General features: G+C 41.1%; 1 protein-coding gene across 1 annotated transcript; it reads right to left on the reverse strand.

Annotated features, from left to right (window-relative positions):
* Positions 1 to 292: 292 nt before the first annotated feature.
* slc17a7a (solute carrier family 17 member 7a) lies at positions 293 to 14,541 on the reverse strand. The gene is made up of 13 exons (XM_085270882.1): positions 14,392 to 14,541; positions 7,692 to 7,944; positions 6,825 to 6,943; positions 6,514 to 6,628; positions 6,337 to 6,424; positions 6,037 to 6,123; positions 5,703 to 5,845; positions 5,457 to 5,606; positions 5,144 to 5,276; positions 4,325 to 4,435; positions 2,903 to 3,030; positions 2,709 to 2,778; positions 293 to 2,625 (listed from the first exon to the last, which is right to left on the reverse strand). Exons 1-13 carry the CDS (start codon positions 14,451 to 14,453, stop codon positions 2,333 to 2,335), a joined length of 1,752 nt encoding a protein of 583 aa, XP_085127008.1. The 5' UTR covers positions 14,454 to 14,541; the 3' UTR covers positions 293 to 2,332.
* Positions 14,542 to 14,559: the final 18 nt, after the last annotated feature.

Consider the following 14,559-nt stretch of genomic DNA (forward strand, 5'->3'; position numbering starts at 1 on the left):
CTTTCAATAGAGCAAAAATAAATACGTTATTGCGGCGAATCGTTAATTTTTTTTATTTTTTATTTACAAGCGCTTTAGAGGAAGCGGCACCGCACATACAAACAGGCGTGGACAGGCCCTGCCTGATCCATCATGCTCACTTCCCTTGTCTGTGACGTCCATGTTTCCCCCTCACTCTCCCACTGAGTGCATCTGCTGTCCTATCTAATCTTTGCCTAAAATCACAGCGATAATCCTGCATCCATCTGTTCCGAGAGAAAGAGAGAGAGTGAAAGACAAAGCACCGACAATCTGAAAACCAACACCATTTTAATGCGTCATCATGTTTTAGGTGATAAAATCCCGATGACACAATTGCACTGAAATAGTGACATCATCTTAAATTGCTTGAATTTTATTATACACAAGGTTATCTCACATGTACACTTTTTTACATAAAATATTTTCCATATATTTGCATTTTTAAATACAGATCTTTTCTTGTCTTTTTAATTTATTTTTTTTTACACCAAATCCCACCAGATAACCACACATTTCATTGAGGATGGGAAGGAAAACATTGGAGCAGCCATAAACTGAGACAAAGAAGAAAAAAGCAGATCAAAGATACACTGATACAACACGCACAAAATGAACTTGTTCACAGTTATCATCATTCACGTCTTTAAGACTTTTCACTCAAAAAATGGCAACTGACCTTTTGCACTTTTTTTCTTGTAATTATTCGACACAGCAACACATTTAAAAACTAAACCCCCAAGTGAATCAAACACGTCCTTTTTAAACAGTCCAGCACTGCAGTTTTATCTCGCAAACATGACCCACTGAGTACCACCAACAGATGTACTGTCTGTCAGCACGAACAGATGCAGGAGTGGTGTGTGTGTGTGTCTGTGTGTACACAAGTCCAGTACTACTACAGATTACCTCGCCCGTATGTGACTGTACTCCATTTCCCAGCTGCCAGTGCGCTTGACAGGCAGGAAGCTGAGGTTCTCTACTCTTACAAGATATAAGTGAAGCTGAACTTCACACATTCTCTAATAATGTTCGCCTATCAAACTCTGTCTGCACGATTCACTGTGCACTCGCATGAAATTAGCCCCCCTGTGTGTGTTTGTGTGTAAAAGGGAAAATATGAGGGCTGGCACAGTACTGCACCACTGTGTCCATTAAATATGCTCACTGCACAACTTTTCAGCACCTGCACCCAACACAACAGCACACTTGCTGTCACACACACACAGACACACACAGTCGATCTGAAAAGCTTGGATTTACCCGCACAAACACGACTGATGTTGAGAGAAAGATAAGACAAGGAGGAAAAATGGAGGGAGAGGCTGCCAGAGAAACAAGAAAAGGCATAAACAGAAAGTGCTGGGAGGCCTGGGAGTGTTATAAATATGTACCAAGCTGAGGGAGACTATACACACTGAATAGAAAGTGGGAATTGTCAGATGATTACTGGCGACTGTGACCTGTAAGCGTGGCTGGACATGAGATGCAGTGAGAAACTGTAGGCGGCAAAGTCAAGCACACAGGTGAAGGGAAGTTTTACAGCTTTACACTCATCTACGTACGACTTTACAACACCTAAGCACCTTTTTTCTTTTCACTTTGATTAGGAAGTTTGAAAGTTAAACTCAGTGGCGTCGTGGCTGGTGGCGTCTGTTTAGTTTATCTGGGAGCTTTGAGAGCTTGGATTTGGTGATGAATTCTGCATTGAATAGAAGTGTGAGGTTTTTAAAACTGAGGCTCTGAAGGTGCTTTCCCAGCAAAATAAAAGTAAATGCATGACTCACACATAAAAAATTAAAAACAACACAATCCCAGTGGCTTCAGCAAGTTGCTATACAGGCCCACAACTCTCTCGCTCTTTCTGTCTCTCTCTCTCTCTCTCACACACACACACACACACACACACACACACACACACACACACACACACACACACACACACACACACACAGGATCTCCTAGTTGCGGATACAGAACTCCTGACCAATCACAATGAGCATCAGCATCAGGATGTAAGATGAGTTCTGATGAAGATGAAATCAGTTTTTTTGTGTAAATTTAGCACTCTGCATGCACATGCTTGCACACGCACACTGTCTCTCTCTCTCTCTCTCACACACACACAAACACACACACCTACAGTGGAATGAATCTGATCCACTCTTTTGATATGTGCTGCTATAAATTTTAAGAAGCACACAGCAGGTCTGTTCAGTGACTCTCTTGCAGTCGTTCTCCAGAAACACCCTTCCTCTTTCATTTTTTTTATCTTGTTATTATTATTTTTTAAAACTTGTGTCACGTCAGTCTTCTATGTGAGCTCCTTCTCTACTTCTCCCCCGTACATGTAGGAGTTATATCCGGGCGGCTGCACATACTCCTCAGACTTATCCCAGTCTGTCACCCATCCTGACCCTGCTCCTCCTCCTCCTCCTCCACCGTTGAAACCAGCCCCCGATTGGCTTATGGCTCCGTACTGCCCCCCTCCACGGTACATCTCTTCTGTTTCATTGGCCAGTTCATCCTCGTCGATTATACCGCACTTCTCCTCACTTGTGTCCTCTATGTCTGCCCAAGGCTGCTTTTCTCCTGATGCAAAGAGTCCTAGTGAAGAAGAAAACAGATCAGCAATGAAACTGCGATATTTTAGAGATGCGTTACAAAACACTGTAGAGCCAAAGTCCTACCATAGAAAACCACTCCTCCATAATGAACAAGTGAGGCTATAAGGAAGACGTACTGCCACTCCTCACGCGTCTGAAATGATTCAAAAGGTATTTTAGCACAAGAAAGAGCAAGAACAAGTCTCCCTGGTGTGTCTTTACTCATTAAACATCTTGAGCTTTATGCTCAGCTTTGTTGATACACGTGAATGAGTCACCTTGTGTTTGGTCATGGCACCAACTATGAGAGGACACACCATTCCAGATAACGTTCCCACTCCGTTCGAAATGCCCATCAGTATGCTGGCATATCGAGGCGCGATATCCAAGTGATTGACATTAAACCCTGAGTGAAAGAGCAAAAACAGAGAATGATTTTTACACTTAGGGGATAGAAAAAATGATATCATTTTTTAAAAACACATTTTCGTCTTAACGACGTTCACTTCAAACAGTTTAATAAGATAATGATCTGTCTGTGTGTGAAATATAAAGCCATTTCCAGGTAGTAGCGGGCACAGCTTGTCATCCACAAACCAACTGGGGATGCCATGTCCATCTTTGATATACAGTCTATGCTGCCAATGAAAACACTACAGCTGACTGACAGACTCATGTTTGCAAATTAGGTCATATTTTAAAGTCCTATCAATGTCAAGTTTTATTCTCATTATGTAGCTTTATTGTAATCAAACTGTCAAAACTCATTAATTTTGATTGGTAAATTACCATTAAACAAACTTAACCTAGCTAACTAATATGGCAAATTCATTTACAGTCATGTAAATTGGAACATTTTTAACAGGATTTTATAATACTGTGAAAACCTTCAAAAGCAATAACATGAAATAAACATAAATAAATAATTTTAAATAATTTCCCCCAGGGATCAATAAAGTATTCTGATTCTGATTCTGATACACACCTCTCCTAATGTCTCACCACAGCAATGCTTTCAGGTTGAAGCGTGGACTTTGACTGAACCATTCAAGATCATTTCTTTCTTTATTTTTCAGCCATTCTGTTGCAGATTTTCTGTTCATTGTCCTGTTGCATGACACAATTTTAGCCAAGCTTCATCTATCAAACAGATGGCCCCAAATTTCACTCTGTATACTTTGTTATACAGAGGAGCTCGTGGTTGACTATGACTGCAAAGTTCCCAGGTGCTGTGACTATAAAACAATGGCTGGGATGAGTAAAGGGGAGATGACACACAACAAAATTAAATAAACCATTGTGCAGATTTCTTTGTTTTTAAATATTGTTGGAAACATTTGGGAAAATGTAAGTAGGGCAACACATGTCAACAGAATCTAGAAAATGTGTCATTTTCATACTTTTAAGTTAAAACTTTAACGGGAACCAGTTTAGCTCAGTAGTTGAGCAGGTTAACACACCCCACGAGGCCTGGGCTCGATTCTGACCCTTGGTCCTTTGCAATGTGTCTGCCCTGTTCTCTTTCCAGTCTCTTCCTCACTTATAACTATCCAAAACACTTGATTTACCGGTGTCCTGCTCACATTTAAAGCAATACTTAAAATTCCATTGTCTCTCATTAAACCTTACTATCACCTTCATGTAGCAACAGTAACACGACAAGTCAGGTTTTCACCTTACATGTTTAGAACATAGATTACCTGAGATAGCAAATCCACTGAATCCCACCGCCAGGACCAAGAAGGAGATGGCAATACCCTTTGTGTGAGAGAAGCCCACCACCAGCAGGAGGGTGGCTTCCATCCCAAAACCTGTGGAAATTCCAAAGAAATCCACATCAACACAAAGGAATTACGAACACTAATAACAAACCCTGTTGTTACAGTCAAGGCAGTGCCAATATGCCGTAATTTTCAGTGTTTGAAGCTGTACACGTGTTTATGCACACGCTGATTTGACCTTTAAGTTGTGCTGAAATATTAATTTGCTTCTAATGCTGGCAGCTACTGCACTTTAAATATTCTAACTGCAAGCTGCTAAATGCCCCACAACTGACAGCATAGTTTCATATGTTTAATTTTAGGAGAACTACAGCATCATTAATAAGTTCATCTTTACACATTTATTTATTTATTTTTGCAATGCTTCTAATTTAGCTTTAATCACTGTGATGTGTCAGAAAGTACTGAAAGAATTGTTTAACTTTTTGCAGCCATTTCTGCAGCAAAAATGAAATGCTATTATAATTTCCAGCTGATAATAGGATGAAGTTTTAGTGAAATAATAATTTGTCAGTTTTCTGAGCCACGGTCTAAAGATATTTAAGAGCAGTTGGTTCGTAGACCTTGGTGCTCTGGGAGGAGTGTCAGATGACAATTGCAGAGTCAGAGAATTATGGTACCCTCATACCCATTTAATAGGCTCTGTTGGCCAACTAAGACGGTTCACCAGAGCTGTATAGAGTTATTTAGTTTCTGCTCATAAACCATAAGCCATGCTCTTATGTTTGATAGCCTCACCTCCACAGTTCATGAGCTTCCTGACGTTGGTGGTGGACATCAGGTTGTGGGTTCTCAAGTAGTCAGCCAACTGGCCCCCAATAGGCACGATGATTGTCATCACCAGATGGGGCAAAGCTGACACTATGCCCACCTGAAAGTCATGTATAGGAGAGGCAGACAGTGTGTACATGTGCGTGAAAAAGGCAAAAATAGTGTTTTTGGGGGGAAAATGAAGGGAGGATGATGAGATGTTCAAATTTGTCCTGACCAAGTGGGAAAATTACAGTTTTACTTGCTTTGACCCTACAGCTTGGATGCCATGCTAACTCACCTTGCTGATCTCAAAGCCAAAGACTTCTTCAAAGTAGGCCGGCTGGCTGATGAGCAGCAGGTAGAAGGTCCAGCTCCTGCAGAAGTTGGCCACAATAATGGCATAGACTGGCATGGAGGTGAAGAAGTGTTTCCACGGGGTTTTAAATTTCTACCACAAAAAGTAATAAGATATTAATGATATGCACCAACTCCACCAATTAAGAACTGCAGACTCAGCCAAGTGCATGGGTCTAAATACACATACTTGAAGGGGATTGAGAAATGATGCAGACTCTCCGATCGCATCTTCAATGTATTTCCTCTCCTCTGGTGAGATGGTGGGATGGGCTGCAGGACTCTGGTATGACACCAGAATCCAAAACAAATACCAGAATATCCCAAAGCTGCCTGGGAGAGGGAGAGAGAGAAAGAAAGACACAGACATAGGAGACAAAGAGAACATTTAAGAGAGAACGAGAATTTAAAGGAGTTGTGGAAATTTAAAGAGAATCAAATAGTGGATATTTAGGGAAATTTGCATGAGCAGTCTTGGTGAGAAAGATAGTAATAAAAGTAACATAACACATATTTGTACTAACCATAGACATAAAATACAGAAGGCCACCCAGTGTATTGCACCAGTATCCCAGCTAAAGGCATGGCCACCACTGCCCCAGCATAGGATCCTGTTAAGACAACACACACACAAAGAAGGCACAAACCCTGTTTATATCTTTCTTTCTTGCACTCAACATGTTTTAGATCCATCATAGTCTTTTTAAACTCTTAAACGTTAGATGAACTTCTAGCAGTTTCATCACAAACGTGTCTTCAAACCCACAGAACCTGTGCAGACATTGTAGATACTGATCTGTGAGGTGACAGGAAGCTGACATTACCACAAAAAGCTGTCGTGGCTAATCGACTTCGCTCAAGAGGAGGTGCCCACTTGGCCCAGATCCCATGACAGGCTGGGTATGATACGCCCTAAAGGATAGAATACGGTCAGGGAAACACCTGTGCATGTGGGAATAGTCCTACACAGAGTCCAGATGTGGACAAAAACTCATATTTACCTCTACAAGGCCCTGGCATATCCTGACAAGTATGACGCAGCTGTAATGGCAGCGAGCGGCAGATGGAATCAGCATGTTGAGCGTCGATGTGGCCACGATGGCAAAGCCGAAAACTCTTAAAAACACAAAGGACAGTAACACTGGCATCAGAACATGAAAAAATCCCAATACATCCCAATACTGGCATTTTCTATGAATGCTGGTTCAGCTGCTTTGCCTCTTACTGTTCTGATTCAAATTATTCTTTTTTCCACACCTAGCATGTATGCAAATTCAACCAGATCTGACACCATAAATGTGGAGATATTAACCTGTTTGCTGCAAATTTTTGACATATAAAGCCACCCGGGATTTGTGTGACGATGTAGCCCCAGAAGAAGGAGCCGTGAATCATCCCCACTGTCTCTGGATCCCAGGTGAACTGTGCAGCCTGGAGAGAAGAAAAAAATTATATGACTTTAGCTCACTTCACAACAGAGGAGATTACCTTGAAAACTTAAGGTCAAGGGCAACTCTGGTTCATCATCCCCAACCACAAAGCCCACGAGTTGGATGTCCCTGATAAATACATTAAATAGAACCAATGGTTCAGTATCTTGCTCAAGGATACTTCGACGTGCAGACCTGAGTAGCTGGGGAATCGACTAACAACATTTCGATTGGTGGATGAACTGTTTTAACTCCTGAACCACAGCCAAGGCAAGCTGGCACAGAGCTGGCCTAGACTGCAGGACTTTAGAAAATTTGATATCACTACACAAAGTAAAGTTTGTTTATCAGCAGTTAAGATGATGCCAACATCAAAACGCCTTAATAGAACTTTTCAGCTTTAGTCTAATACTCTAATACATGACACTACTTATTATGACTTATCAAGTCATTTAAAAAGTTACATAATTACAAAATTTTATTCTTCTCCAACCAACTACATTGTAAAAGGGATAGCCTCAATACAACACACTGCATACTGTGATTAATATAAACCATTAGATATAGTCCAATGAAGATTTAAAGTGATCCCACAGAAAAAGACTTAAGACAGTAACTTTCATTGGTACTGTGAAAATACTGCATGTTACCTGTGTTCCAACACAATTATTGCAGATGTGGCTTAATATCAAATTCATAAAGTAGGTCAATAAAGGCACAGAAGTTTTAATTTCTCTTCTGCTACTCACCACAAGTACTTCCTTGTTGCCTTTGTAGACAGTATGATCATTGACCATGCTTACAATGGCCACACCTAGGTTGCACCTGATGCCAAAGGAGATGCAGAAGCCCAGGCCAGACAGGATGGCGATGATGTACCGCCGGGGCAGGCCGAAGCAGGTGCAGTCCACCACAGGCAGCTCCTTCTCCTCCACCAGCTCAGGACGACCCTCCGCCGACAGCTCAATAGTTTCTCCATTTGGCTGCCGTTTCTCAATCAGCCTGATGGGAGACAGCAGAATATGTGTTAGGCTTTTGGGGTAAAAGTGAACAAAATGGTGCAAAAGACAAAATTCTGTGTATTATAATGTGCTGCAATGAAATTGATGCCTCGGTGATCTTTATGCCTAGCCTCACAGATGATCTGATCTAACAAATCAAAGTAAAACTGCAAAAAAAAAAAGCAGGAACACAAAAGTGTGAGCTTCCTTTAGAAAGGAGCTATGAAAGGTTCAGTCTCCAGCTTCCATGCTGACATCACCGGCAGTTACCAGATTATTTTGAGCCTGTGACAAAGAGTTTGCATCTTTTCTTCATGCATGTTTTAAACTGCAAAGATTTTGCACTCTCTCTCTCTTTTTCCTCCTACAAACGCACTCCTCCAGGCTGACATCATGCTCCACACCGGGGTCACGCCTGACTCAGCACGTCCCAGTGTGTGGAAGCAGCTGTCACAAGCCGAGGAGCTACGACAGCCGCGTCGTCTCTGCTTCAGGATCCAAGGAACCTACTGGTCCTCTCACTCTGATAGTGTCCTCACCACTAAATGCCTTCATTTTTTATGACATCATTCAGCCGAATCTGCTTAACAAATTAGCATTATGTTTAAAACTACAAAAGGAACTTTTGTAGGAAATCAGCTTTTAAGGAGTTACACTTTACCGAGCTGCAAAGACAGGGGTGCAAGTGTCTAAAATGTGTTTGCTTGTTTTTTAACCGCTTAAAATCCCATGGTTTTAGCCCATGTGAGGTGATCTGCTTGTTTTCCAGGCTATTGTTCAGTTTGTGTGACCATTTTTGTAAAACAACATGTCGAGCATCCCCTCAACAGAAGTCATACAGAGAAGTCAGAGAGCAGCCATCTGTGTATTACAACCTTCATACTCACAACAAAAACACACACACTTCCATCAGATTTAAGTAAACAACACCTACAGATATACATTAGACAAAAGTGTCACCATTTTTTCAGTGAATGTATATATCAGTGTTCACTGTCTGTTAAATTTGAGTTCGCAGCAGAGCGAATCATGTGTCCGCCATCCACTTTCCATTGAGGTGATCCAGTTAGCCAGTGAGCTGGAGAATCGTGCACAGAAAAAAGCACAATCAACACGGGGGTCAGGCTGGCGAGGTGACGATGGTTGTGTTTTAAAGATAGCGTTTCATTGGAGGTCGGGGCTTAAACAAGGTTAGAAAGCAAGTGTGCAAAGTCGAGACAAGTCAGCCTCTGATGCTGATTAATTATTGACCTTTTTTTTTTTTTAGATAAATTATTTACTCCAGCTTTTACACCACAATCTGCCACCATTTGTCCGTCTGTCATCCACCGCTGTCATTATATTTATTTTAGTTATGCGTGTGAATTCCACTCCCTCCCCCTTTTGCACACAGCACACTCTGTATAATCTCGATATGCATCCATGCAATCTGTCAAAAACAAACTAAAACGCAAGACAAGAAGACAGGTCAGTGCAATTACGAGTATAATTAAAACTGCCTACATAAAGAAATATTCTACTCTTCAGTAGATAACAGAAAACACAATGGAAAGCAACATTTTTGGAATTTGTGAGAGATTAGAGAGGCTGCATCCCATCTCCCTCCCTCCCTCTTAATCTGTCACTACACTAAGATTAGGATTACAAAAATGATTTACTTCCGGAAATGAATATGGATGGACAGACTGACTCTGCTGGGCACGATTCAGCACGTTTCTCCCTCTATCACGGCACGCTGTTGAGTTCATGCTGGTCATGTTTTTTAGTCCTTCTGTAACTCAGAAAGCCTTTTTCAGCTTTTGCGTCAAGCTGCAAAATTTCAGGTTGTGCCTCACCTGTTAGTTAATGGTCTACATTTTTATAGAATGGCCCATCTGACTGACTTGGAAATGGGACCATCATGTGTTCATTGCTGACCTTTCACACAAAGTGTCCTGACCTAAGGACGTGATTTGCAATGTGTTTCCCAGTGGATCAAATACAAGAAATTAAAAAACTGCAACCAAATCCTGGAAGCATTGAAAAGGGCGACGCACGACAGAAGCAAAGTCGTGCACATAAATTTGTTGAATCAGTTGTTCACGCTCCTGCTGCTAAACAAATGTGCTGACTTGTCCCCCCGCGTGGAGCTCCTCCCTCATAGTTGGTGAAGGCTGCAGGAGAATCCTCATTAAACCTCAAGACAGATTGCAGCTTGACACCTGCCCATATGCTAAGAGCTAACGAGGCTACCCCACAGCAAAAAATGGTCGTTAATTACAGATGCTTTCCACTAAAAGGCAGCCTCACCCCCTGTGTTCGTGTACAAAGCTGAAGCAAGGGAATTTCCAGCTTAGAAGCAAAGACTTAAAAGATTCTTATACACAAACTTCTTACTTCTTAACATGCTGACTGGTAAAATTTACCAGCTCTGTGTTGAAGAAGAGACACAGGTTCACAATACTGCTTGCTTCCACTCATCTGATGGAGCTGATTGGTCTCAGCTGTCAACAATTAATGAGCAAGCGAGCATGAGCAGGCAGGAGTCCTGCGACCTGGGGCTCTCTGAAATATCATAATTACAATAGTAGCAGGCTCAGTGGAGGCACACGCTTCAAACAGAGCTCATGATTTTCACCTAGACAAAAGAAGCAAAGTCCTAAAACCTGTTTAACCCCAGCGTGAAGACTTCAATACCTCTTGAGTTTAACTGGTGTAAGGTGTTACACAAATTTGATTATATATTAAAAGTATGTTATATGAAACTCCTTAAAACAATAAAAAAATAAAACAGTTGTTGCTAAACTGTGAGTGTTTGTAAGCACACTTTGATTCTGTAATATTCTGTCAGCTTTGATAAAATCACAGTGACTCTCAGGTGACTCGGGGCCTTTATTAGACTCTGTATTAAAATCACCAATTCACAGAGTATTCGGTGTAATCCTCTCATATGAGGATGATCGAGACTGAGAGTGAGACAGCGAGGGAGTAAAAATATTATATAACACCAGACACCCTGGTGATTATTTCTCCATATTTGTGAGCTTAAATTGATTCTTGATTTTATTCCTTTTCTTTTTCTTCTTTTTTTTGTCTCATTTCAGCATTTTGGAGCACGCAAAGTAGCTTAAAGATTAGATTTTTACTTTTTCTCCGAGCACTTTGTAGTTTTAATAGTGATTTTGTTGTTGTCCCCCTCCTCTCCCATCCTTTGAGAGCCTCTCGCTCTCCCTGAAGTGAACAGATTGGGTCTCGGTGGGACTGTGTCACCCAGGGAGACACCCTCCTCCCCATCCTGTCACACCACTTTTTCTCTCTCTCTCCTGCTGACACACACACACACAGACACACACGTTTAACAGTTACACGTGTGACCTTCATAGACGTATTATCTAAATACTCACACAGTATGTCTCCACACACACAACACTTCTCGCTACATTCACCAGAGAACAACACTTCAACAATGAGCTGCACGGGGTCGTAATATGATAATCGAACCACGTGTTAGCTTACATTAAAATATTTCCTCACAAACTGAACAAGTGAAGCAGACACTAAATGCTGAAATCGACAGCATGGACAGCATCGCTGCCAAAAACCAGGCATGCTGAGTCGTTGCAGCTGACTCTCCAAAGTGGCACAGCTATTGTAGATGAATCTCTGGTCATCTGTGAAGACTGTTTCACAAACCTGTGCCCATGTTCCACACAAAACAACAGAGACAGATGAACGGATAAAAGATAAGAATAGGAAACACAGAAGTGTCTCAAATGTGGACTTGGTGTCTTGTAAGATTTTGCCTTTTGTGTTCAAGCTTGAACCTGCTTTTTTCCTTAGACATAGCTTTATCAAGACTAACAGGAAATCCATGACAAAGACATCCTACATATGATACAAAAACTAATGCTAAATGCTGGGATTAAATGATGGCATGCTTTCCTCCCTGTGCTTCACCACAAGCAAACATATCAAATAATTATTTTTTCGCTTCACCGTTATTTGAAAATTTTATTCAGAGCACTTCTGCAATGACACTGAACTGTAGTAGCTGAAAAATGCACTCCACTGCAAGTAAGATGGATTAAAAATGGATTACCTGTCATATTCTGTATTGCCTCACATGTAGTATAGCACAGCCTCTCATTGTGTAGCCAAGCAATCCTGCAGATGCATTTAAAAGTCTTTTAATAAATCGAAGCGAGGCATTTTTATGATAGCGTCTTTGGGGTACTATTAGTAACTTTTGCACACAACCCAAATTAAAACCAAGAAGCAGTTGTGTGATTATATTTTATGCAGAGCTGTGAGAATAGCCAGATTTGGGGGATCCATCTGGAAACGTTATAAAAGAGCAAATAATGTAAGCAGAGATGTGGAGTGACCTTACAGCGCTGAAGTTTGTGCTTACCTAGTGGAGTTTAATATAGAAACAGGAGATGCATTCTGATGGAGAAAATGTTTAAATAATAGATGAACTCCTGGCTGCTTTCATCAGGAGGGATCACGGTTTTGTCTGTGAGGTGGTGAGATTGCACGCAGACACACTCGTCTGCTTACACAGTGCAGGGATGCCCAAGTTTCACCACGCATTCACACATATACAGCTTTATATACACACATGCATACACAAAACCATAACACACTGCTCTCTTATTCTTTGGCTGCACTTGACACATGCAACCGCATAAAACCACGAGGTCACGCTAAGCTGAGGAAACGCCCACTAAAGTCAACCTGAATCCAATCCAACACATCACATCTCTCATGGAATCAGCTGTGGTGATGATGCGCATGTGTGGAACAGTAAGAGAGAAACGAGACAGGCATGTGTGTGTTGATTTAAGAGACCCCAGTAGGCTGAAAGCTGCTGGTGTCTCAATGGATGGAGGATGAGGAAGAAGGAGGAGGAGGCAGTGGCTGGAGGAAGTGACATGGCTTGCATGGGATGGAATGAGTGGGAGGGGAGAGTTTAGGGATTTGCATGGCTCGACAGCTGGACTGCAAAAACAGGCTATTTCAGGACAGGATTTATACGTTTGGTTGCTACCTCAAATCCTGGGAGAGCCAAAGCTTAAAGCAATGGTTATTGCATGAGGTTCTATGATTGTCTTTAATCTGCCTTTTTTTTATTTATTTATTTTTAAACTGAAATATTATCAGTACATCAATCTGTGTAGCAACTTTCACACTCATGTGTACTTTATTTACACATATGCAGCACTTTGAAATGTTCATAATCAGAGAGGATTATGAAGCTTTCTTTTCTTTTTTTAAAATAAGTACCTGCATGCACCTCCAAAGACATAAACTATGTACCATACAGGCTGCAGCAGTGACATAGTTGTCTTTTTTATATCGACCTTTCTTATTTATTGGTGCAACTAACAATTATTTTCAGTCTCAATTAACCTACATATAATTTTCTTAATTGATGGCAACAACCAATAATCATTTGGTTTGTATTGTCAGGTAGGAAAAAAATAGATGTGGAAAAACACAGTTTCAAGGAAACGTGTCCACAAGGTTTTGTGTGTTTTATCACGCAGGTGATTATTAAAATAACAGTTTATATGCCTGTCACTCAAAACTCAGCCTGAAATATTAAAAAACTTTAGAAATTCACACCGTATTTCAGTCGTTTCTATTCATTTCATTCATTTAGTATAATCCAAAACACGTTTTCATAACAATTAAAATGAAATCCTTCTTTCGCTTTAAGACGATCAAACAAACAAAAAACTGCAAATCATTTTTTAAGTCACATTATTTAAAAGAGAAAAAAAAACATACGGCAAAAACAATTTGGAGCGCAAGAAATGTAATTTATACCGGGAAACTAAAGATTTAAACTTTCCGGTTTTATCTGGCCAGCGCTTTCATTCAGCCTGGTCGTGCCAATAACGCACGGAAACATTATGTAACCAGACTTTCTTCTTCTCTCCAACACCACTTTGAGCCTCACAACATCGAACAAAAGCGCAAACAATAAAAAAAAGCATAAATGCAATAAAGCATCAAACCACAAAGAAAGAAAGAACAAACACTCTTTTTCTCTCACTGATAACTTCTGTAACACTATGGAGTACCCGTTATGGGCTTCTGTTACAGCGACGACAGTGTGTCATGTTTTTTCCTCCTAATAAACCAAATTATTCAAAATATTATGGATTTCATCCATTATAAAACACTTCTCCTCTCACTTGTGACAATCAAAACTCCCTACTGCGCAAACGCGGACTTCTGTCGCTATTTTTTGTGAAGGGTTAAACCCAACACATTCCTCTACAATTAAAATAAAAAAAGAACCAACTTTTTAAGTGTTAAAAATTACTGCTTGGAGGAGAGCGAGATGACGGATGCACCAACAGCACCGCCACCAACAGCACTGATATGTGTTGCAAGAAAAAAGGCGTAAAAACGCGCACAAATCCGGGGTGAGTTGAGAACATTTGAAATATCAGTGTACCTGTGAATTTTCCCCAAAGTTTTGCCCGCGACCGCCTTAAACCTGTCTGGTCGGATCTCCATCTTTGCAGCTCCTTGACCCGGCCGGTGTGCTGATGTCCCGTGCGCCCTCCTGTCCTGCCCGAGCTCGCGTCTCTCTCTCTCTCTCTCTCGCTCTCTCTCTATCGAG

This window comes from Mchenga conophoros, linkage group LG4 (genome assembly GCF_057382185.1).
Source record: "Mchenga conophoros isolate Kocher_MC1m ecotype Shallow Benthic linkage group LG4, M_conophoros_male_GT1.1, whole genome shotgun sequence".
In the NCBI taxonomy this organism is placed as follows: Eukaryota; Metazoa; Chordata; class Actinopteri; order Cichliformes; family Cichlidae; genus Mchenga; species Mchenga conophoros.

Bases quoted from the DNA above. Each gene is read 5' to 3' on its own strand.
- slc17a7a (XM_085270882.1), bottom strand. From the start codon at position 14,453: ATGGAGATCCGACCAGACAGGTTTAAGGCGGTCGCGGGCAAAACTTTG. The intron at 6,124-6,336 runs GTAATGTCAGCT...TTGTCTTAACAG, and splicing joins AGCCACGACAGCTTTTTGTG to GATCCTATGCTGGGGCAGTG. The intron at 5,846-6,036 runs GTTAGTACAAAT...TCCCTCTCCCAG, and splicing joins TTCTGTATTTTATGTCTATG to GCAGCTTTGGGATATTCTGG.